Here is a 23,858-nt window from a genome sequence, read left to right as displayed (position 1 = left end):
TATTTATGAACCTTATGAAAAGGCTTAATTTCGTATGAGGCAGTTCTGCAGCATGGACTGACTCCGGTATGTTTGGAACATGTTTTTTTAATAAGAGATTACAGCAAATAGATAAAACTTAGCATGAAGCAAAGCAAAAACTAAAGGGAGCTTATATATGATCAAGCTAATCACAAATCTACTTCTGATGTACTCAGTCCAACTGAGATGCAACTATGGATACCATACTGTTATAAAGCCAAAACTTGTAGAAAGAAAACCAAGACGGGTTTTAGATTTCATGATCTGGAAAAAGGAGCAGTGGGTTTCAATGGCAGGTCTTCCTTACTGGTGTTATGGCATTTATTTAAGTAAATCAAAAAGCAAGAAGTCCTTTTATCTTTCAGTAGTTGGTCTTTTGCTTGCGTCACACGGACAGAACACCCACTAAGATCCCCTGGGTTAATGTATCTCGAGGTGTGTTTCGATTTGTGTCTCCTTTGTTTTGAAAGAACATGAGATAGTGGTTTTCTATTAATTAAGGGCCTGTCACCACTGTGGTTCTACAGCCTGTAAAACCATTGGTCTGGTGAACCAAAGAAATTTTACTTTATCGTTTATGGGATAACGTATTTAGTTATCAGAATACTTAGACTCTGTCCTTGATTTCCTGGATTTGATATGTGACTTTGGGTTTCCTGTTTCTTCCTTATGAGTTGGAACGAGACCTTCGTTTTCTTCTAAGAATTGTGAGAACCACTTGACTGTTTTGTGTCCCACCTGACTCTCAGTATCCTGTCACCTATTTGACATCTCCCCTTAGGTGTCTGATGCAGCCTCACCCCTCGCGCCAGTCATTGGAGGCCCTGGACCCCAGCCACAATGTGAACGATGCCCCAGAGTTGTGCAATGCACTGGACCTATTAACCCATCCAAAAACAAACTCTGGATTCCCCAAACTCCTTTTTCGTGCCCCATTCTAGTCTGCATTTCCTCCAGTCAGTAAATAGGACTCCTCTTTTTTTTTTTTTTTGAGGAAGATTAGCCCTGCGCTAACATCTGCTGCCAATCCTCCTCTTTTTGCTGAGGAAGACTGGCCCTGAGCTAACATCCGTGCCCATCTTCCTCTACTTTATACGTGGGATGCCTACCACAGCATGGCTTGCCAAGCGGTGCCACGTCCGCATCCAGGATCTGAACCGGCGAACCTGGGCTGCTGAAGCAGAACGTGTGCACTTAACTGCTGTGCCACTGGGCAAGCCCCAGGACTTCTTTTTAACCTGATTGTTCTGGCCAAAAACATGGGGTATCCAGGACTTCTTTTTTCCTTACACCCCATCTTCTATATAACATCAAGTCCTGGTGGCTCTGCCTTCAGTAGATGTTCTGAATCCAGACTCTCCTCAGCACTTCTTCCACGCCCATCCCTAGTCTAGCCCCTCACTATCTCACCTGGGGGGCTGTCCTCCGTCTCCTAAATCCTCTCTCTGCTTCCAGGCTTGCCCCGTAGCCAGTGGTCCAGCTCCCCGTCTCCACCAGCTCTCCCTCAGGCAAGTGCAGCAGCCTCCTCCCTGGTCCCCTGCCACTCCTGCCCCCATTCAGGACATTCTCTGCACAGCAGCCCAAGCAATCTTGCAATGATACAATCACACGGTGTCACTTCCTTTCTTAAATCTTCCGGCAGCTTTCCATCGTGCTCACGTGGCTTGAGAAGCCACTCATGGTCTAGCCCTTGCCTACTTCTGCCTTACCCCCTCATCCCAGTCTAATTGCATTGGCATCTGGCTCTTCCCTGAACACACCAAGCCCTCTGCCACTTCGGAACATCTTCATTTGCTGTTCCCGCTGCCCGAAGGGTGTTTCCCCAGGTCTTTTCAGGTTTACTCCTACACTTTGTTCAAGTCTCAACTCAAATGTCATCCCAGACCACCTTACCTAAAATGCCGCCTGCACCCCCCACCCCTTCCTTCTGTGTTCCCTTCCCCTCTTTCTCTTACCACTGTGTCCACTACGTTTCTAGAGGATGGGGTCTTTGTCTTCTTCGAGCTGCTTTCCTCCTCCTGCAGCAGCGCCCTGCGCGTGCGGGCGTGCCGTGAACGTGGGTTGAATGAATGGTTGAATTACATTTTAAGGCCTTTCAGCCCAGGGAAGTGTTCCTGTTCTAAAGCTTCACCCATCAGCCTGGCACTCTATCTAAAACTCTTATTAATTGTGATCCTCCTAGTTTGGGTTTGGAAGTAACAGCTTTATGCCCTCAGAAGAGATCAAGTGAGGGACGTGAGTCATTCGCTACTTAGTATTGATCATTTTAAGATCCTTTCATCCTAAGAGCTAATTGGGATTCTTCAGAGGAATTAGAATTTTGAGGAATGCGAAAGAAGGGCTTATTGTGAAGAACAGATGACAGACTGCTGGAGTCGAGGTAAATTGTGGATGTGGAGAGTTCCGGTAGCGAAAGCCAGCATGAGAATAACGAGGTCGGAGGTGGGAGGGAGAGGCACGCCAGGGGAGAAGTGAAGGAAGCTCGGCCCATGCTTCTGGGCCTGGACCCGGGCCGTGTGTAGGGTCCCCTGCCCGGTGCCCAGATGGTCAGTGTTGGGGTGAAGGGAAGCAGCTGAGCCTGACACGGGGAGGTGGGCATTTTAGGGACTTGAAACGAGTTCATTGAGAAGGCATTTTTATTACAAAGGAATTTGGGAAAATAGGCCTTACTTTGTAAAAATAGAGCATAACTCCCGTCACAGACATTTCTGGGTTTATGGTTTGGGATTTCAATGAAGGAGTGAAATGCTCGCTTGAACAGGCCTGAAGGTGTTTCAGTTTTCCTACACGGTCCATGTAAATATCTGCACCTCACAGATTTGTCGTTACGTTAATTAATCCCAAGTCACGCTTAGAAACTGCTGGTGTCCACACCACCCCCACTGTGAGTTTTGAGGACATTATTGTATTTGTCACAGACATATTTTCTGGAAGCTGCTTTTTTTCTTTGCCCTTTTCCAGCCTTTGTGTGCCTTTGTTTTCGTCTGTGGAATCTGAGTTTTATTTAAAATTCCAGATGGCTGACTGTCCTCAGATGAGTGTTCACTCTTTTATTTTTTTTTCCACCTTTTTTTTTTTTTGAAGTGGCTGTTCTTACATCAATGCCATATTTTGCATTTTTATGTAGTTTTAAAAATTAAAATGTATATAAATTAAATATATATATATACACACACGTACGTATAGTACAAACGGGCAGCTCTCGTCCCTAATTGTAGGGTGTGAATCAGGAGCAATCTCAGTTTGTCTATTCAGCCTAAATTTGATTTCCTCCAGAGCAGTAAAATCTTCTTAGAAGTTTGGTCATTGTAGTTTTTCTTTCAGTTAATGCTTGCTTGTTTAAGGTTCCCTGTGATTTTTATCTCAGCTACCTCTGGCCACTGGGAAATTTCTAACAAAATTTTTAAGGGTGATTTTATTTGTAGAAATGTCATCTGTATATTTTTAAGGTTCAACCAAAAGTTGAAATGAAAGTCGGTAAGTTTAGCTGTCACCCCAGATACCATCAGGCATTTAAAAAAGTCTATTATTATGTTTGAAGAGAAGCGAAAGCATCTTATTACCGCAGAAAGCAGGGAGCGTTTTTCTGCGTCTCCAGAGATGGCATTTCCCGTCTCCCCTCTGATAGGAGAACCGAGCCCTGATGACTTCACTCCAGCGCTCCACAAGAAGTGCTTATTATCTTTTTCTAGAGAACAATTCCTCTTTCTTTAGGGCTTGGAGGCACACTTTTTAGAGACACACTTGCTCACTGTCCGGCGAAGAAATGTTTTGCCATTGTTGATTAATAAACAACAAACACATCTGGCAAGCCGGCTCGTGTGTTTAACTTGGTGACTGTTAAAATAGCTTTTCTGATTCAAGGAGGGAGGATGGAGCTGGATACAAATGACCGCTGCTATCTAGGTCATGTCTGCTCCGAACCCCGAGGAAGGCTTTTGTTCCTTCTGTTTATTTCCTAAGGGATCAAGCAGCACAAAGTTTTTTTTGCATGTGTTGTAGCCAAATAAATTTTGGAGGAACACAGACGAGGAGAGAAAGATTAGAAGGAAAATCACCGACGCCTGGATTTTTCCTTGCGTCACATGAAATGTTACGCTCACAAGTGTAGTTTTCCGATCATTACTGTAGTCCAGCTGAACTGTGGCTGAGCTGTCTCATGGGAGAAAGCTCACCAGTAAAGTCAGCGTCCACGCCGTGCTTGAAAAATAAATGCATGTTTATTACTAAACATTTAAATGAAGAAGTGGCGGGAGAATGTACTATGTAGGTTTTCAGTCGAAGTCGTCCCTCATGCTTCCAGAATTTGGCCTTTTTTTGAAGACCGTTGTCGTCAGAGAAGTTTCCTTTGGTAATAAAGCCGAGTCGACCTTCCGTGCCGTGTCCGTCACTCTCCACGTGTTCTTGTGCATCCTCTCTCCACCCAGGACCGCCCCAGCAGTAAGGGAGCTTTCGTTTGGTGGAAACGTTCATTTTAAGAGTTGCTGTAGAGATGGAGCGTAAACGTAGGGCACAGCTCTGAATTTGGCGCCGAGGTTTCATTTTTCTTTTCATGTCTGTCTTTGAATCTCCAAGTAAAATTTGGGGGAGTGACCACATGGTTTCAGCAAACTACAGAACATGACGGTCCTACTCTCGAGATGGGGATAGTCCTCTTGACCAGTGGGGAAAGGCACATTTCTGGATGGAGGAGGGACTTCAGGACCGAAGGGGCCTCGCTGGGAGGACACAGCCAACAGCCAAGCCTTTGTCTCGCCCTGAGCCTGTCCCTCGGCCTCCCTGTCTGCCCGTCCCTCTTTCCCCTGAGGACCTCCCTCACTGCTTCGCTCCATTCTTTTTTGAAGTGACGGACGTGGCTTTCAGAAAGCCTGCCCGCGTGCTGTACCGCGCTTCCTCCAGCGTTCGAGGTTGTCCTGACTCTGCCCTCAGCCCTACCTCTTCTCCCTTGGCCTGATCCTTCCTCGCTTGTCGATTCCTACCTTAGACTCGATCTCTTTTCTGTTTTATCCCTGTGTCTATTATGAGACTTGAAAAATGAAGCCCCAAGGGGCTCCTCTCGGGTTCATAGAGACCAAAAAATTGCTGGATGGATAAAACTTCTGTAAAGAGGCGCTTCAAACAGTGAAACACAACCTCAAACGAGAGACAAGAGAATGTTCCCTTAGAAAGGAGCACTGTTCTTAAAAAAAAGAATCTGCTTTCGTCTCCTCGTCCCTGGCCTCCCAGCAGTCGGCTGTCTTTTGTGACTCTGCTCAGCCTAGGGCCCAGCCGGGTAAGATGAAGGGCTCCGAGGCTGTGCCGAGGGGAGGGGGCCTCTTCGTTTCTGCTCTCTCTCACCTTCCCGTCTCCTCCGTAGCACATAGCGCGCCCCTGCCACCAATGCGCACCTTGTCAGTCAGAAAACAGACAGCACATTCAAGCCCAGTAATCGAAGGAAGGTCATTTATTAAAAGGAGCATTTACGACGTTGTGGAGAGGGTTCAGGAAAAGCAGTGAGGGGTGGTGTGGTACCCTGGGGCTAATCGTGGTGGGGAGCTGCTGTGGTCCCCAGATCTCAAAGGGCGGGGAGAGCATTACAAGAACTTCATAGATTAGCTGTGGGGGCTGCTTGACCAGAGCTGTGGCCTTTGGTCGGAGAACCCAGCCAACCCATAGCATCTGAGCGAGGGGAAGCTGGAGATATAAATCCCTGCCCTCTTCTGTGCCAGAACTGCTCCATGGCAAATCAGAACCAGGGGGAAAGGGAGCCGTTCACGTGGTCCACGCCGGTCAGAACAGCCTCGGAGTCAGCCTGACCTCTCAGCAGCTCAGCCCACACCTGATCCAATCCACCAGCAAGTCCTAGTGTTTTCCTGATCAAAGGACCTCCAGCGTCTGACCCTCTCCCCCTACCTGCACAGCTGCCCCGTGGTCCAAGTCTCCATCATCTCCAGGGGAGGAGAGTGCCTCCCATCTGGAACCTTCCTTCCTATCATGGCACTTCTATAGTCTATACTCGGAGTCATCTGTGGCTCCTCAGCTCATTCAGACAGAAAGCCTACAAGACTTGACACGGTCTGCCCCTTTCTTCTCTGACCCCATCCCCTAATGTTCTTGAGGCTCACCCTGGTCTAGCCCTCTGGTGTCCTTGCTGGTCAACACCAGGCACATACCTGCCTCAGGGCCTTTGCAGATAGCGAGGAGGTGAATTTATCTTTAAGTTTAAAAAGATCTAAGTAATGGAAATATTCGTCTGCACAAGACTTTTATGCAAATGTTTGCAGCAGCATTATTTGTAATAGCACCAAATTGAAAGAACCCAAATGTCCATCAGCTGGTGAATGGGTAAACTAATTGTGGTATACAGCCATACAATGGAATATCACTCAGCAATAAAAAAAGAATAAGGTGTCGATCCATGTGACAGCATGGATGAACCTGGAAAACATTATGCTAAGTGAATATTATGAAATAATGAAGGCATTATGCCAGTCACAAAAGACCTCATACTGTGCGCTTCCATTCACATGGGACATCCAGAATAGGCAAATCTATGGAGACAGAAAGTAGGGTGGTGGTTGCCTAGGGCTGGGGAGGATGTGGGAACAGGAGGGTGACAGCTAAGAGGGACAGGGTTTCTTTTCGGGGTGATAAAAATATTCTATAATTGATTGTGGTGATGGTTGCATCATTTTGTGACTATACTACAAGCCGATGAATTGTACACTTTAAATGGATGAGTCGTATGGTACGTGAATTGCATCTCAAAGCAGTTAAAGATCTAAGTGACTGCTGTCTTAAGAACACATTCCTGTCATTTTCACAAGTAGTGTGTAAGTCTTAGAATTCATTATTATTGTATCTAAAGTTTTAAAGGGAACTGACTCCACGACTATTCTTTTTTCATTTCTCCTTTATTTTTTAACTCTTAAATTTCCTTGGAGCGCACGTGCTAGGTTGTCAATATTTGGATGTCGTTTAAGTGAATGAGTGTTTTCCTCGTGTGTTAATGTGGGGAGCAGGGGTACTAATCGTGGTCTGTTTTTCCACCTCCAGCACTTTCATGAGGGCCGCAAGGCCCAGCAACACATAGAGACCTGCTGGAAGCAGCTCGAATCAGTAAGTGAAAGCACACGGCTCAAGAAATGTCTCTATAGACCTTCTAATTTGAATTTAAATTAAGCTTGAATCAATCAGTAAGGACAAAACAAAGACACTTAAGAAATGTCTTTAGAGATTTTTCTCATTTGAATTTGTTTCTAGAAACCATTATCTAGAGTAAAACATTGAGCCAAAAGAGCTCAAGTAGAGTATTTTTCTAAAAATCATATGGAAAGAGCAAAGAGGAGACAGTTTGGGTGGGAATAAATGCAGATTTTAAAATAACTTTGTGAAATTATGACATGTAACAAATCAGTTCAGAGAAGAACGGTCTTTTGGAGGTTTAGATAAAATCGTGTTTTCTCCTAGAAATCTCATGACCTCTTTAATAATTACTCTCCCTGCCACCCTTTTCCTTCGCTTTTAGAGTAAAAGACGATTTGAGCGGGATTGCAAAGAGGCTGACCGAGCACAGCAGTACTTTGAGAAAATGGATGCGGACATCAACGTTACAAAAGCAGATGTCGAAAAGGTGAGGCGAAAGTGAGCCTTCCGTTCATTTCCTTTTTTACTGTTCGACACACATCCTCCCAGACTGACTGTCCTTAGTTCTCCTTTCTGAGGCAACCACAAAAGACCACTCAATTTGGGATCGTTTTCCCTCTGTGTCACCTGTCCTGGGAACCAGAAACTAAAATTTGGGGAATCTTCGTGTCATGATTTGAACAATTTATCGCTTTGTTTACTCACCAGGATGGTAACGGGGAGACGTAGACCCTGAAGGGACCGTGGGAGGGCGGTTTCCGGAGATTGTGGCTTTCTCTTAATGGCTTTTCAAAGAAAAAGTGAACCCCTTGAAAGCTGGAGCAGACGTTCAGCGCCATCTGGAAGAGCTTGGCTGCTCCTGAATGCTTCCATTAAAAAGATAAAGAGACTCCCTCCCACGGCTTGGCCTCACTTCTGGTTGATTCCTTCAGGTTGCTGACAGGTTGTAGTTGAGGCATTTTACAAGTCCTCTCAGAAGCCTTTCTCCAAATGGACTTGTGCTGGCAATGAAGAGCATTTCAAAGCTGGTACTAGTTCTTCTTGTGGTTGATATGTGTGTTTTCCCTAGAAGCTGAATTTTCTTGTTAGGAAGGTCATCAATATAGTGTAAACAAAATGAGGCAGTTAAGGAACAGTGCTCATTCGTTACTGCCCAGGGCTGTTTTCATAGATTTCTTTCACTTCTGCCAGATGAGTTGGAGATGGGTTTACTTTGAAAATTGTGTGAATTAGTTATTTTGTTATTTGCCCAATTCTCCTAGATTCCTTGCTTAAAGACTGTGTATATATTAGTCTGCCTTCCTCTAAAATTACCTAAGATATTGAAATACACTATCTCAGTATCTATATTTGATCTTGAGTGGCGATGTTGACTTTACCAAAATATATACTAACTTGCTGGTAAGTGTACTATAAATCACCATAAATTTGTCATAGGTTCTCATTAAAATAGCCAGCTCCCCCAAGTATTTAAAAGGTTATGCAATTAAAATAGATTGACCCAAAGTTTATCCAATAAAACAGTTTGGGTTAAATGAGGTGAAATCAGTGTGTGTGTCACAGAAACAAATCTAGCACAAAAGTACACATTCTCTATCAAATATATTTTGTTATCCTCAATGTAAAACTGGAGTGATTTTTATTTGTTGAAAGACTTTTTAAAAGAAATAACTTTTAGTGGTCTTTTCTTGGTATAAAAGCTGTCCACGCTCGTTGTAGAAATATCTGAAAATACAAACAACTAAAGGGGGAGAAAAACTTTAAAACATCCAGCTATTGCTAATAAAAGGGATTTTACGTTTCAGAGGCTTTTCTTTAAAAAATAGTATATATTATCTCTGTACAATGTAAAGAAGAATACCAAAAGGAACACCTGCTAATCTACAGCCTGTCTTAAGAAATAAAGTCTTATTGGTGCCTTTGAAGTCCCCCTCCTAACTTCGTCCTTTTTCTCCCCACCCAGGTGCCTTGCTAAACTCTTTCTATTTCTCTTTTGGGTTTTCGGTAGAGACAGTCCTATCACCAGCAAATAATGGCGGTTTTATTTCTACTTTTTAAATCCTTATGCCTTGTGTTTATTTTTCTTATCTTGCTCTGCTGTTTCTGACCTCCATTGTGCTGGCAGAGCCGTCCTTGGGGACTTCCTTATCTTGTTCTTGATTACAAAGACAGCGCTTCTTCAAATGTGTCCCCACTAAGCAGGATTTTACTATTCCCTTTAGCAGGTTAAGGGATTTCCCTTTTCTTTGTGTTTTTCCAAGAGTTTTTTTTAAGCTTGACTTGATATTGAATATCATCCAATACTTTTTTCTGCTTCCTTTAATCCATTAATGTGATGGATTACATTAATCACTTTTCTCATATGGAACCAAATTAGCATTCCGGGGGGCAAATCCAACTAGATGATGATGTATTATTTTTTTATACATAGCTGAATTTGTTTTGTTAATATTTTACTTAAGGTTTTTACATCTATATTCATTGAAACTGGTCTATAATTTTTCTTTCTTATCTCTCCTAGTTTGCTTTACTTACTCGTTTTGGAAAGTTGCTCTTTTTTCTGGTTTCTGAAATAATATATGTGAGATGAAATTGTTCCTGAAATGTTTTGTAATACTTTGTTTTGGGAAAGTTTCTAACTACTGATTTGGTGCCTTTATTGTCTGCTTTTTCTTCGGTTGGTCCTGGTGGGTTATTTTTTCTGGGACTATATCTGTTTCTTTGTAAGGTTTCAAATTTATTGGGCAGAAGTTGCCCATAGTATTCTCTCCCTTTAAGTTTTGCTGCGTCCATTGTTGTGTGCCCTTAATTTCTTCCTAATATTGCTTATTTATACCTTTTATTAAAATCAGATTTCTAAAATCATTTTTATTAGTATTTTCCAAGAACCGAAATTTGTGTTTGTGGAGCTTCTCTATTCTATTTTTATTCTCTATTTCGTTTAGTTTCTTTTTCTTCTTCCTCTTTTGTCAATGTATTTGGATTTATTCTATTGCCTTTTGGAAAACTTCTTTCTTCAACTGCTCACTTCATTTCAACTTTTCTTCTTTTTATAAGCATTTAAATAACAAATTTCCCATTTAAGTACTGTTTTATATAGTAGTATTATTGTTCACTTCCAGATATTTTTCATTTCTTTCACTATTTAGTCTCTCCTATGATTTATTTAGAATCATATTTTAAAATTTCCAATTGATGGCATATTTAAACTTATCTTTTTGCTATTGATTTCTAATTTAATTGCATTGTGGTTGTGGAAAGCCTGACTTTGAGCCTTTTCTGTTTGTTGAGACTTGCTTTGTGGCCGGTACATGGTCAGGTTTTATAAATGTCCTATAAGTAAATGAAAAGAATGGGTATTCTCCATTTCTTGGTTGCCAAGTTCTACATATTTTCATTAGATCAAACCCGCTGGTGATCCAAATGTTCCCATTATTAAGGATTTTTTGTCAGCTTGTTGTAACATTTTGTGAGAAAGACGTGTCACTTCTTTGTCCTTTCTTTCTTTGTCTGTAAAGTGGGAACACAGAACAGGGTTGATGCGAGGTTTAGTTGGGTTAATATGTACAAGGCACTCCAAGCCATTTATGGCAGTGCCGGTGCTCCCTAAGTTAGCTATGATGATGATAATGGTGGAAGATTTGTCACTTTCTGCCAATTTTGCTCTTCTATGGTAAAGTTATTTTATCAAAAAATAAAGCTTAGAATTGTAACATCTTCATGTGATTTAATTTTTCTTCAGCGTGTAGTGATCTTTCTGCCGTCATGCTCTGTGCTGTGAGGTCTGTTTTACCTGGCGTTTACCGGCTCTTTCTTTGCGTTAGCATTTGCCTGGCAGATCTTTCCCATACTTCTGAGTCTGAGTGTTTCTTTGTCCTCATGTTTAGATGTGTCTCTCATAAAAGGCGTATATGGCTGGACTTCTTTTTAATCCAGTCTGAGAGGTCTGGATCCACGTATACCTGGAGAGTTTGAGTCCAAGTATATATACCACCTCTTTTTTTTTTTTGGTCTCACTTTTCCTATATCTCTTTCCCTCTTACTCTGACATTGTTTGTTTCTTGTCTTCTTGTCTTTTGAAATTTTTGTTTTGTTTTACTTTCTTCATTCCATTTTGCCCCTCTTGTCTTTTGGAGGTTAGGTATTCGTTCTATTTCTGTTCTTTTGTTGGGGGGCCTCGACATTTTAACATATGTGTTCAACCTAAACCATAACGTAAATCAGCATCTTTACTGATGTCCTCCCAAACAACACTTGACCAAAAGCAGCTTTCCTGGGCGATTGCAATTTATTTTTGAATATTTTTGGTTCAACTACTCCAATTAGGCTTTAATAATTTTATACAATTCTATAAGTATTGTTTGATTTTCTTTGTTCACAACTTCTTTTGTACCTGGGATCTTATTTTTTCTTCCCAAAGGGCACCCTTTGGAAGTTCCTTTAGCAGAGATTTATGACAGTAAAACCTCAGTTTTTGTCTGATTGGAACCATCTTCACCTCACTCGTTCTTGAAAGCTGATTTCTCTGTATACAGAGTCCTAGGGAGACTCTATTGCGCCTGGAGGATCTACCTACATCTCCTGGCTCTCATTTGTGCTGAGAAGTCACGGTGGCTGAGAGGTCAGAATAATTGTTAACCCTTTGAAGATAGCTTTCCTTTTCTTCTTGGTAACTATTAAGATCTATTTTTTTGTCATTGTTCTTCTGAAATTTCACTATGACGTATCTAGGTGTGAATTCCTTTTTTTATCTTCCTTTTGAGTCATTGAGCTTATTGACTCCAGATCGGAATTTCCTGACACCTGCCTATCCCTCATTCTATTATTTCTTCTGGAACTCTGATTATAAAGTAGAAGTTAAAACTGCCACTTTATATCCTCTATGCCTATTAACTTTTATTTGTATTTCCCATCTCTTTGTGTCTTTCTCTGCTTTGTTCCATGTAATTCTTTGAGATGCAACTTTCATTTCACTAATTCTCTCTTAAGCTATGTCTAATCTGTGGTTTAACATGTCCATTAAGTTTCTAATTTCAGTTGTTACATTTTCATTTCTGGAAGTTCCTTTTAGTTCTCTTTAAAATCCGTATTGTCATTTTATTTTCTTATCACTTCATCACACTTTTGTACCGTAGTTTACTTCTTTAAACATAGTAACACAGATTTTATATTCTCTATTTGATGAATTTCAGCATCTACAATCTTTGTGGGCCTGATTCTTCAGTTTGTTGTTTCTGTTGACTTGTTCATGGCAACTTGTTTCCTCATGTATTTTTGTGATACAAACATTTCTGCTATAATCCCATAAATGCATTGGTGAAAAACCTTATGTTCTGGAAAAATACTGCTAAAAATAACAAACAGAGCTTATGGGAAAAGTAGGCATAGAAACAGGTTAGTCAGTACCTATAGAACTTTGTAACCAGAGCACCAACTAAACAACAATCCTAGTAAAACTACTAGCATTTGCATTGAACCTCACAGCCCTTGTCCTTCAAGATGTAGGTCCTTCATAGTATTAGGGCCTTCCGAGATGTAAGTCCTTGAAAGCACTTACTTCTAATAGAGACTACTTTCATCAAAGTGAAAAGTCTGATGCAGGATATAGCTTTCTGCATTTCTCCTTTGGTTTAACACAGGGGAAAATATCTTCCTAGTTTTTGCATTCATATTTCCAGCTTCACCAGATCGCCCAACAGAATGGAGATTGTAACAGTTCTTGAAGCCGCTAAGCCAACCACTGGTTGCAGTTCTGTAGATTTTTATCCTTTTTCTTCAGATCTGCATGACATTGCTAAGGCTTGCTGTTGTGAGAAAGCTTACCCATTATTGCTTCCAAACATTACTGTACTATGAAAAATTGCACATGGATCAGCAAGGCTTCTATGTTAAACCGACATCATTGCCCTGTATTTCAGTCACGTAGGAAGGTGTAAGTCACAGCAGAGAAACGTGAGAGGTACAGAGCAGACTGTGTGATATGAATGTCATTCCTCGGACTTGTATCTATCGTCTGGGTTTAAAGTGGTTTCTCCGGGGAGCTGACATTACCCGGGGGTCACTCCCAAGCCGGGAACGCATCGATCAAAATCTCCACCTTGGCATTTGGGATGCACCCAGGCTGTGTGAGTTCTGGCCCTTTGAGGTTCAAAAATTTCCGGGATGACGTTTTTTTTTGTTTTTCTCACTCAGGTCGGCTCCAAGGTTGTTAAGTTAGCAAGAGTGCAGTGGCTGGACCCAGTGGCAGCCTTAGGACTGTCGATAGGTACTGCCGAACTGCATGGCTCTCCTCAACTATTTCAACATTTCCAAGGATGTATTGTTTTTTGTTATACTGAGAGCATCATTTTGTTATTTTTATGGAAGTACTACTTACCTCCTCCCCAAGGATGTGATAAATTTCCTGATTTTGGCATCACAAACATTGAAGCTGATAGAGCAATGTCTAAACATTGGGATTCTGAAGTTATTTTGCTTATGAGTGTGACTTGAAGCACTGAATTCCCCAAAACAAGCAGTGATTTGACTATTATATCCGTTTTTCGCTTTATCACCTATGAAGCCTCTTGTCAGGATCAAGCTGAAAGGATGCAGTGTTTCATCCTTATCATTGTTTAGTGTCATTTGCCATTTTGATTTCTGGCAGTCTTTGATCTAATATAAATGCCTTTTCCCCCAGTTTCCGCAAACGAGGAAATTATCCAGTTGTATTAGAAGGAACTCACCCTCCTTTTTCCAGCAGTCAGCCCCCCAACACTTGGAATGGTGTGCCCGTGTTTACAAAGACGTTGTGACCGCTCCCGCTATAAGAAGGATGGCCTTTTCTAAATTGCTTGATGATGCAGTTGATATGAACTATATGTGCATGCAGCTTCTAAACTGTTTAGGGCCTAGATATGAGCCTGATTTTCTTCTTCTCTTTTTGAAAAGTTAAACGCCCCTAATAAGGATTGGAACCACACCTTTCATAAGCACCGTGTTCCAATCGCCTGCATCTGCCCGAGTCCACCACGGGCTGTCAGTGGACTTTTGCTCGTGTTCTGTGTCCAGGTGTGGCCAGATGTTTAGTGATTTGCTTGCAAGAGGATATGTGTTATCCTGGAGGCACCCAATTCAACTAAAAGTAAATTTGTGCGTATAAGGTAGACATAAGAAAAAACGGGCAGTGTTATCTCTGGGCAAGTGAATATATTTGGACGTCGTGTGATGCCGTGTTCCTTACAGGAGTGATGAGGAAAGGAAATAAGCTCAATGGAATGGTTTTCATTGATGATGAAAACTCAACGAACTATGCAGTCTCTTTTCCTTTGCCGAGATGCCACTGGCAGAGTTTTGAATTTGAAGACTTAAAACGAGTTCTGGTGATTTGGAACTGGTTGAGCTGGGTTCGTAAAAGAACCAATATGTGTTACAATAGGTCATCTTGTGGCTCGTGACCCCTGTGCTTAAGTCGAAGGTGAAACCAGACTCTTTCTTTCTCCCTCTTAATGGGGTGGAAAAGATAGTCTTTAGTGTCTGTTTTGTAATATTAGAAGTTGAAGGACTGCAAGGCAACATGGAAAAATCCAACCATATATGTCTTTAAAAAAAAATTAAAACGTGGAGGATAAGGCAGGAGTGTTCTTTGCCATCCCACCCGCCCCCACCCCAGCCCTTCTTGGAGGTGACCACTCTTGCCACTTGATGTGTGTCCTGTAGACCTTTTTAAATAGGTTTTTATTGAGATGTAATTTACATATAATAAAGTGGCACGTCTTAGAGTGGACAGCTCAGTGAGTTTTTACATATATATGAAATCATGTGCCATCACCCAAGATAGGGGACATTTCTAGGAGAGCCCAGCAGGCTCCCCTGAACCCTCCCCCAACGCCAAAGCTTACTCTGACCTCTACCATATATTAGTTAGCCTGTTTCTGTACTTCATACAAATTATATAATACAGGTTCTTCCATGTGGCTTCTTTAATTCAATTATTATCTTTGTGAGATTCATATTTTTGCTGCTTATGTTGGTAGTTTGTGTTGTCCGTTTTTAATTGCTGTGTGATATTCCATTGTATGGATATACCACAGTTTGTTTCTCCATTCTCATGTTGATGGACATTTGGATGGTTTCCATATTGAGGCTAAATTAAGAATAAAGCGCCGTGAGCATTTTTATACATGTTATTGGTGGACATAGTCTCTTGTTTTTCTTGGGTATACACCTAGGAGTGGGATCCTCGTGTGTTGTCAAAGAGCTTGACACGGTCGTCGTACCAGCTGACACCCCTTCAGCAGTTGCTCGTCATCCACACCAACAATGGGTATTGTCAGTCATTTTATTTTAGCCTCTTTGATGAGTGTAGAGTGGGATCTTATGGTTTTAATTTGCATTTGTACTTCCTTGATGAAAAATGATAGGGAGCATCTTTTCGTATGCCTTTTCTGCCATTTGAATAACCTCTTTAGTGAAGTACTCAAATCTTTTGCTCATTTTAAAAATAGATTTTCTTCTTTCTGGTGTATACGTATTCTTTATATATTCCAGACATGAGTGTGTATATATATGTGTGTGTATGTGTACATATAATACACACATGTGTATGTATAGAATTATACAATACATTTTTGTGTCTGGCTTCTTTTGATGAACACAAGTTATCAATTTAAATAAAGTCCCATTTACCCATTTTTTTTAAGGTTAGTACTTTTTGTTTTCTGTTGAAAATATCTTTACTTACTCTAGTAAAGCCTTTTGGTATGCCTTTAATCAATATGCGGGTGATCTTTTATTTTACATGTACATGGATTGGAAGAATAAACATAGTTAAAATGTCCATTCTACCTAAAGCAATCTACAGATTCAACGCCATCCCAATCAGAATCCCAATGACATTCTTTACAGAATTAGAACAAAGAATCCTAAAATTCATATGGGGCAACAAAAGACCCCGAATTTCTAAAGCAATCCTGAGAAAAAAGAACAAAACGGGAGGCATCACAATCCCTGACTTCAAAACATACTACAAAGCTACAGTAATCAAAACAGCATGGTTCTGGTACAAAAACAGGTGCACAGATCAATGGAACAGAATTGAAAGCCCAGAAATAAAACCACACATCTATGGACAGCTTATCTTTGACAAAGGAGCTGAGGGCATACAATGGAGAAAAGAAAGTCTTTTCAACAAATGGTGCTGGGAAAACTGGAAAGCTGCATGTAAAAGAATGAAAATTGACCATTCTTTTTCACCATTCACCAAAATAAACTCAAAATGGATTAAAGACCTAAAGGTGAGACCTGAAACCATAAGGCTTCTGGAAGAAAACGTAGGCAGTACACTCTTTGACAGCAGTATTAAAAGGATCTTTTCGGACACCATGCCTTCTCAGAGAAGGGAAACAATAGAAAGAATAAACAAATGGGACTTCATCAGATTAAAGAGCTTCTTCAAGGCAAATGAAAACAGGATTGAAACAAAAAAACAACCCACTAACTGGGAAAAAATATTTGCAAGTCATATATCTGACAAAGGCTTAATATCCTTAATATATAAAGAACTCTCGCAACTCAACCACAAAACATCAAACAACCCAATCAAAAAATGGGCTGGAGACATGAACAGACATTTCTCCAAAGAAGATATACTGATGGCCAATAGGCACATGAAAAGATGCTCATCATCGCTGATCATCAGGGAAATGCAAATCAAAACTACACTAAGATATCACCTTACACCCATTAGAATGACAAAAATATCTAAAACTAATAGCAACAAATGTTGGAGAGGTTGCGGAGAAAAAGGAACCCTCATACACTGCTGGTGGGAATGCAAACTGGTGCAGCCACTATGGAAAACAGTATGGAGATTCCTCAAAAAACTAAAAATAGAACTACCATACGATCCAGCCATCCCACTACTGGGTATTTATCCAAAGAGCCTGAAGTCAGCAATCCCAAAAGTCCTGTGCACCCCAATGTTTATTGCAGCACTGTTTACAATAGCCAAGACGTGGAAGCAACCTAAGTGCCCATCAACAGACGAATGGATAAAGAAGATGTGGTACATATATACAATGGAATACTACTCAGCTGCAAAACAGATCAAAATTATTCCATTTGCAATAACATGGATGGACCTTGAGAGAATTATGTTAAGTGAAATAAGCCAGCGAGAGAAAGATAATCTGTGTATGACTCCACTCATATGAGGAATTTAAAACTATGGACCAAGAACAGTTTAGTGGATACCAGGGGAAAGGTGGGGTGGGGGGTGGGCACAAAGGGTGAAGTGGTGCACCTACAACATGACTGACAAACATTAATGTACAATTGAAATTTCACAAGATTGTAACCTGTCAATAACTCAATAAAAAAAATAATAATTAAAAAAAAATTTTCATCATTGCTATTAAAATATCGTGCAATGGAAAAGCCTAGATAAAAGGAATCATTGTTTCCAACTCACACGTTTTTAAAGATCGTGCTTAGAAGCACAGACTCTGCTTCTCCGTGACCCCATATCCCGGAAGCCCAGCGCCATCTGAATGGACAGGGGACAGAATGACTATTGTTCACTGTCACCTTGAGCAATTAAACTTCATGTATACATGGGGTGTTTTTGTGGTCTTGGAGTGTAGTGTGTAAGACATGGGCAAGAGACTACTTTTTAATGAGGTCAGTATTTCAAGCTTTACATTGTTTGGAGGTTACTTTTGAAGAATTGGAATTCTAAGTAATCTTTTTTTTTCTGAGGAAGATTAGCCCTGAGGTAACATCTGCCACCAATCTTCCTCTTTTTGCTGAGAAAGGCTGGCCCTGAGCTAACATCCATGCCCATGTTCCTCTACTTTATATGTGGGACGCCTACCACAGCATGGCTTGTCAAGCGGTGCCACGTCCGCACCCGGGATCCAAACCAGCGAACCCCGGGCCGCCAAAGCGGAATGCACACACTTAACCCCTGAGCCACCAGGCCAGCCCCTAAGTAATCATTATTTTATAAAAATGTTTCTAGTAATTTTTTTCTTGCAGTTTGCTTCTGCTTGGTATAGCTTTTTATGCAACTAAATTCTGAATTTGTCTATTTCTATTTTCATATAGTCCCCATAACCCCAAAATGAGTTATCCCAACCTTTTTCTTTTAGTTTAAGGGAATTCTAGTGGAATCATGATTTCATGGTCTTAGTCTCATTTCTGAAAAACGTTTAACTTGTGGACGGAACTCCTAAGTTGTGAAGTGTTCACATTCTTTCATTTGTTCATTCTTTCCCCCGTCATTCACTGACTGTGTGCTGGCGAGGTGTGGGGTGGCACAGACACCACGTGTAATCCCACAATCGTTGACTCTAAAGAACTTGCCATTCGTTTTCTTCGTAATATTTAGTTCACTGTATTGTGAATTTTCCCATTTGCCCCCTAAACAACTCTTGAATGACATTTTCGTGACAAAGACTTCAAAGTCAGGTTTTCTCTGTCACTCTGCTTTGGAATAACGTGCCAGACAAACTGGGATGAGAGAGGAACCTGATGTCTGGTTCTGCTGGTGCTACAGTTGCTCAGTGTGGTGTTGGGACGAAAAAGGAAAAGGTTATCAAAATGAATGGAATGTGAACTAATATTTCCGAACAGAGAGAACAGTGTTTTCTAAATGCATGCATTAAACCGAGTTCATCCATGTCAGGCAATGAATCATTCCCTTTCTCTAATTCGCCTTGGCCTTGTGACTGTTGGCTCTTACATAATTTCTAAATGCAAAATAGGACATTGTTTAACGGAAGCTGCAGTTAGCGGTTACAAGTAACTGCAGAAATTGTTAGCGAGTTCAAGTTATGTTTTTTAAACTCCAGTGTCAATTTCTCCTTTTCTTATAGGTCTAGTGTCATTTAACCTGTGTGATTCTTTTGCTGCTGAAGTCTTAATTTTGTGGGCAGTTGTTTGCCATGAAACAGCTAACTTGCCTTCTTTATTCAAGTTCATTGGAATTCTGAGAGCTGACTGACCAGAAGTCTTCTCTATACAATTCGAGAGGTTTCCTTCTTTGGCTTACTCAGGAGTTTTATTACATAACCTGATTTGAGGAAATGTTTTAAAAGCTAAATTAAATTAAAATCCTGACCATAGGCCCTTAGAACAGTGTATCGGTTTCTTAGGGAGCTTGCATTCTGTTTTTGTATGATACTATGGCTTCTAAATATATTTGGCTTTGCACATTATGAGCTTTAAAATTCTACGTGGATCTCCCTCTTGTGAAGTAAAGTAGGAAATTCTGAGTCATTTATGAATTCAGGTAGAATTCTAAGTATGTGAGAAAACTTCATGCTTCTAATTACGGTAAAATGTACAGGTACAATTTTTTGTGTGTCATATGTTACATAATAGAATATTTTAAAGAGAAAATAAAATTACAGTGAAGAATCTATGCCAATTTTAAGCAAGAATGAAGGAATTTACTTTGAATGATTATCAGTTTGATAATTTGATAAGTAAATGAAATTTGGCAGTTTAGAAAGTTGTCTTCAGTGGGAATCAGTGTTTCTGATCTGTGAAGCCACGGACAGGGTTGCGTCGGTTCTGTTCTAACTGAAGCCAGCTGAGTAGCAGAGTGTTAAATTTTTTGACCATTTGGGGAAACAGTCTCTAGCAAGATGACGACTTTAGTTATTGTACGTATAAGGAATTGTACTATTAAATTTTTTCTCTGCCCTTGCTGTAACCACGAGGTTGACATCTTTATTGAACATGTTAATACCTTTAGTGCTTTCCCCGAATTTGTTTCATATAAAATGTCTGACTGGTTATCTGAAGGAATTGTTCACTGTAGCAGTTTAGAAAACAAAAATTTTTTTAAAAAAGAGGAAGTGGTTAGTATGAATGCAGGAAATAAATTTTGCAACTGCAGCTTGATCTTTCAGTTTAAAGTGCTTTTTATTTAGCACAAGAGAACAATAGAATTATAAAGAGAGAACAGAAATTGAATCTTGTTGCTGTAACTATTCTTTTATAAGTGGATCAATGTTCAAATCAAAGATTCTAGAAAAGACACTTTGTTCTTCTCTGATTTGTGTGTATCCTGTAAGCGGTCATATCTGTGGAGTTCATATTTTGTTTATTTTGCCTCTCATTGTGCCTTTATTAAATGAACATTCCGAATGGTTTTGATTCTTAATATTTGTCTCCAGTAATAATGGATACGTTTTCATCTTTCTTTAATTTAATTTTTGTTGAGTTAATGATAGGTTACACTCTTGTGAAATTTCAGTTGTACACTATTGTCTGTCAGTTGTGTTATAAGTGCACCCTTCACCCTTTGTGCGCACCCCCACCCCCCCTTTCCCCCGGTAGCCACTCATCTGTTCTCTTTGTCTGCATTTTTAAATTCCTCATATGAGTGGAGTCATATGTTTTCATCTTTTGACTCTTCCCACAGGAAATGGAATTTAATGGAATTTTTCTGCAATTATTAGATGTAGAATAGCTGTGTTTTTACGTGGAAACAGGACACCGCTTTGGGCTATGTCATAAATGAGTATTAGTAGGATGAGGTTTTTTTTTTTTTAAGACTATGACTCTCAATATTAGTTTTACCATTAAAAATGAATTTGTGCTAGGAATATTGAAACAAAATTATTTCCTATGGCTAAATGTTTCACCGAAAAGTACTCTAAAGTTGTGTTCAGCACTACGTGTCAGTTCATTTGCTACCAAAGAATGCTCTCTCTTTATTCTTAATATAATTTTCACTTCTTTCTTTTTGAAGTAAGTGGTTTTGGCACTAAAAATGGGGTTTGGTTAAATAAACATCTAAAAGAAACAGGAAAGTCAAAACTTCAAAATCTCAGAGTGTCAGAAATGTTGGGGGTGGAGGTGCCGCCGAGAGTGAGTTTCCATGAAGACTAAATGCTTTCAAAAGCCTCTTCAATGAAACAGTTTCAGTGTGCATTTGCCGTTAAAATGTTGACGTGAGACTCCTTCTTGGCTTTGCTTTAGTATTCCTAAGCACATAACCACTAACCAGCCTCTGCGTTCACGCGCAAAAGAGCAATGGAGCAGAGGCACGCGACAGGTGCTTCTCCTACCATAGGTCTGAAGATGGAAGTGTACTCAAGAAATATAACATGAATAGAAATAGTCACATATATTCATAGTATGTGAATATGTGAATATAAAATAAAAGTGAATTAAATTAAATTAAAATAATATTAATTTATTTATGTGTGTGTGTGTGTGTGTGCGCGCGCGTGTGTGTGTAGCTTCAAACACTTGGCACTTACCATGTGGCCCCACACTGTTCTAACGGCTTTCATAGGGCAACACATTTGATAAAATATTTTAATTTTCGCTGATAGTCAGTGGTCTAGCTTGGCCAAGAGTTTGTTCTTAATCTCAGTTGATACTACACAGAAGTGAGTTCGGATCTTGTTTCTCTGCCCCTCACCAATGGTATGGCAGGAGGCAATTCACTTAATCTCTGGGCCTGTTTCCTGTTCTGTGAAATAAGGATAATATTAGACACCTCGAGGGCTGGTTGTGGGGTTCCACTGGTGTGTGATGTGTGTAAAGCAGTGGCCTGTTTTTGGACTGCACTTCATTAGTTGACGCTATGATTGTCATTTGTATTTTGCCTGCTTGCGTCCTTCTCCTTGGAGTCCTTCTGGCTCCTCCTTCCTCAGTTCTTCCCGCTTCAACCTCCTGTGGATCATTTGAGTATAGTTTGAACAATCTAGGCATCACAAGAATATTTATTGAACAAATAGTGCATAGTATCCATAGGATTACAATAGATACCTTTCATGAGAACCCTGGTTAGCAAATATGATGAGATGGAGAGACAAGAAAAACGTGAGTCCACTGGGGAATGAGATAGAGTATCAATTACAGATTGTTGGGATAGGCCTGAAGGAGGAATTGGGACTTGAATATGCAGGATGAGCAGAAATTGAAAAGATGGAGCAGAGAGAGAGCAACTGAGCTGGAGAGAACTTCATCCAGGGCACTGAGGGAGACGCGTTGCTGATGTTGACCTGCCTGACAGAACAGGGGACCGAGCAGGATCTAGATGGGGAGGTGAGATGAGAACAGATTATGAAGGATAGTAAGAGCAAAACGGTGGAGTGGATGTGACTCTGATGAAATGCTATTGAACCTGCTTCTCAAAAAACTTACATTGGAAAAGTGTTTTATATTTTCTAAAAGGGTTTCAATCCTCCCTATAACTCTTTTATCCCTTTATAGATAAAAAGAGTAGAGCTATAAAATGCTAAATTGCCATTAGCCTAAAGTGGCCCTGATGGATATGGCACAGCTCAGACTGGAGCACTTTTCCATGCCTCAAGTTCAGTGTATTGCCAGGGTGCCATATGACTTTACCACTGGATTACATCAAATGAGCTCTTTTCCCTTTTTTTAAAGATCGGCACCTGAGCTAACATCTGTTGCCAACCTTTTCTTCTTCTTCTTCTTCTTCTTCTTCTTCTTCTTCTTCTTCCCAAAGCCCCCCAGCACATAGTTGTAGACTCTAGTTGTGAGCGCTTCTGGTTGTGCTGTGTGGGACGCCTCCTCAGCACCGCCTGATGAGTGGTACCATGTCCACGCCCAGGATCCAAATTGGTGAAACCCTGGGCCACTGAAGAAGAGCGTGGGAACTTAACCACTCAGCCAAGGGGCCGGCCCCTTAAATGAGCTCTTTACTCTTACCCACTGCTCTTGCCTGCAGAACTAGGCAGGTAATAGTGGGTTGGGGTAAGATGATAAAAAGCAGTTGACATGAGGCTTCAGTATTAGAAACCCAGTAAGGAGAGATGAGGCCTGTACTGGACTAGGAAGCCCAGGGACCGTCTAAAAGACAACCATCTATTCGCCGTCCGTCCACATCTGTCCACACAGCTGTAGCCATGTGATAATGCAGGCCAAGTATTGTTACTTATTGCATGTTATTCCTTTTGGGGTTAAATTTCCTCCTTCCTAGATAATAGATTGTTTTCATTTTTTTTTCCATGAGTGTTTGTGAGTAGTAACTTCTCTTTCTTTGTCTGAAATGTCTTTATTTTGTCCTCACTCTAGTGTGACAGTTTAGCTGGCTATAGAATTCTAACCTGACAGTTATTTTCTCTAAATGTTGAAATTTTGAAAATATCATTCCATTGTCTTCCATCATTGATTGTTCCCCTTTGGGAAGTTGGCTCTCTCCTTAATTGCATTTCTTTGTAGACAGTTGACTTTCCTCCCTAGTTGTTAAGACCTTGTCTTCCCCTTGGGTGTTCTTTGGCATCGCTGTGATGTTGCAAAGCATAGACTTTTTATTCTTAATTTACTCTTCTTGGGATTCCTTGGGGATTTGTTCGTTTTGTAAATGTAGGAAAATTCTCAGGCGTTAACTCTGCAAATATTACCATTCTCTCAAAGTGTAGGTTCCGGGACTCATATTGGATGTGTGTGAAACTTCTCATTCTGTTCCCCGTGCCTCTTAACTTCTTTTTCGTTCATTCCACTTCCTTATCTCTATACTTACATTTCAGCTGCTTCATGAGTTCTCTTCAATTGTTCTGTTGTTTAACTCATCTGTTAAGTTCTAAATTTCAATGATGGCATTTTTTATTTCTAGAAGTTCCATTTGGTTCTTTTTCAGATATGCTTGATCTTTATAATGTTTTATCATTTCTCTGTGATTTCTGTTGCTTCTTTTATTTCTTTAATCACTTTGAATGTTCTTGTTTTATGTTTTATATATT

The 23,858-nt window shown here is 40.5% G+C and overlaps 1 protein-coding gene across 28 annotated transcripts in view; it reads left to right on the top strand.

The window, feature by feature from the left end:
- Positions 1-23,858, top strand: part of FNBP1 (formin binding protein 1) — a 121,159-nt gene that overhangs the window by 61,245 nt on the left and 36,056 nt on the right. For all 28 annotated transcript variants that reach the window (XM_070251668.1, XM_070251667.1, XM_070251657.1 and 25 more), the window contains exons 5-6: positions 7,057-7,119; positions 7,529-7,633. In XM_070251668.1, coding sequence (XP_070107769.1) covers positions 7,057-7,119; positions 7,529-7,633 — 168 coding nt within the window. The remainder of the gene's footprint in view (positions 1-7,056; positions 7,120-7,528; positions 7,634-23,858) is intronic.

This window comes from Equus caballus, chromosome 25, assembly GCF_041296265.1.
Source record: "Equus caballus isolate H_3958 breed thoroughbred chromosome 25, TB-T2T, whole genome shotgun sequence".
Taxonomy (NCBI): Eukaryota; Metazoa; Chordata; class Mammalia; order Perissodactyla; family Equidae; genus Equus; species Equus caballus.
The sequence above is the reverse complement of the archived record's forward strand: the minus strand, read 5'-3'. Positions and strand labels throughout refer to the sequence as shown.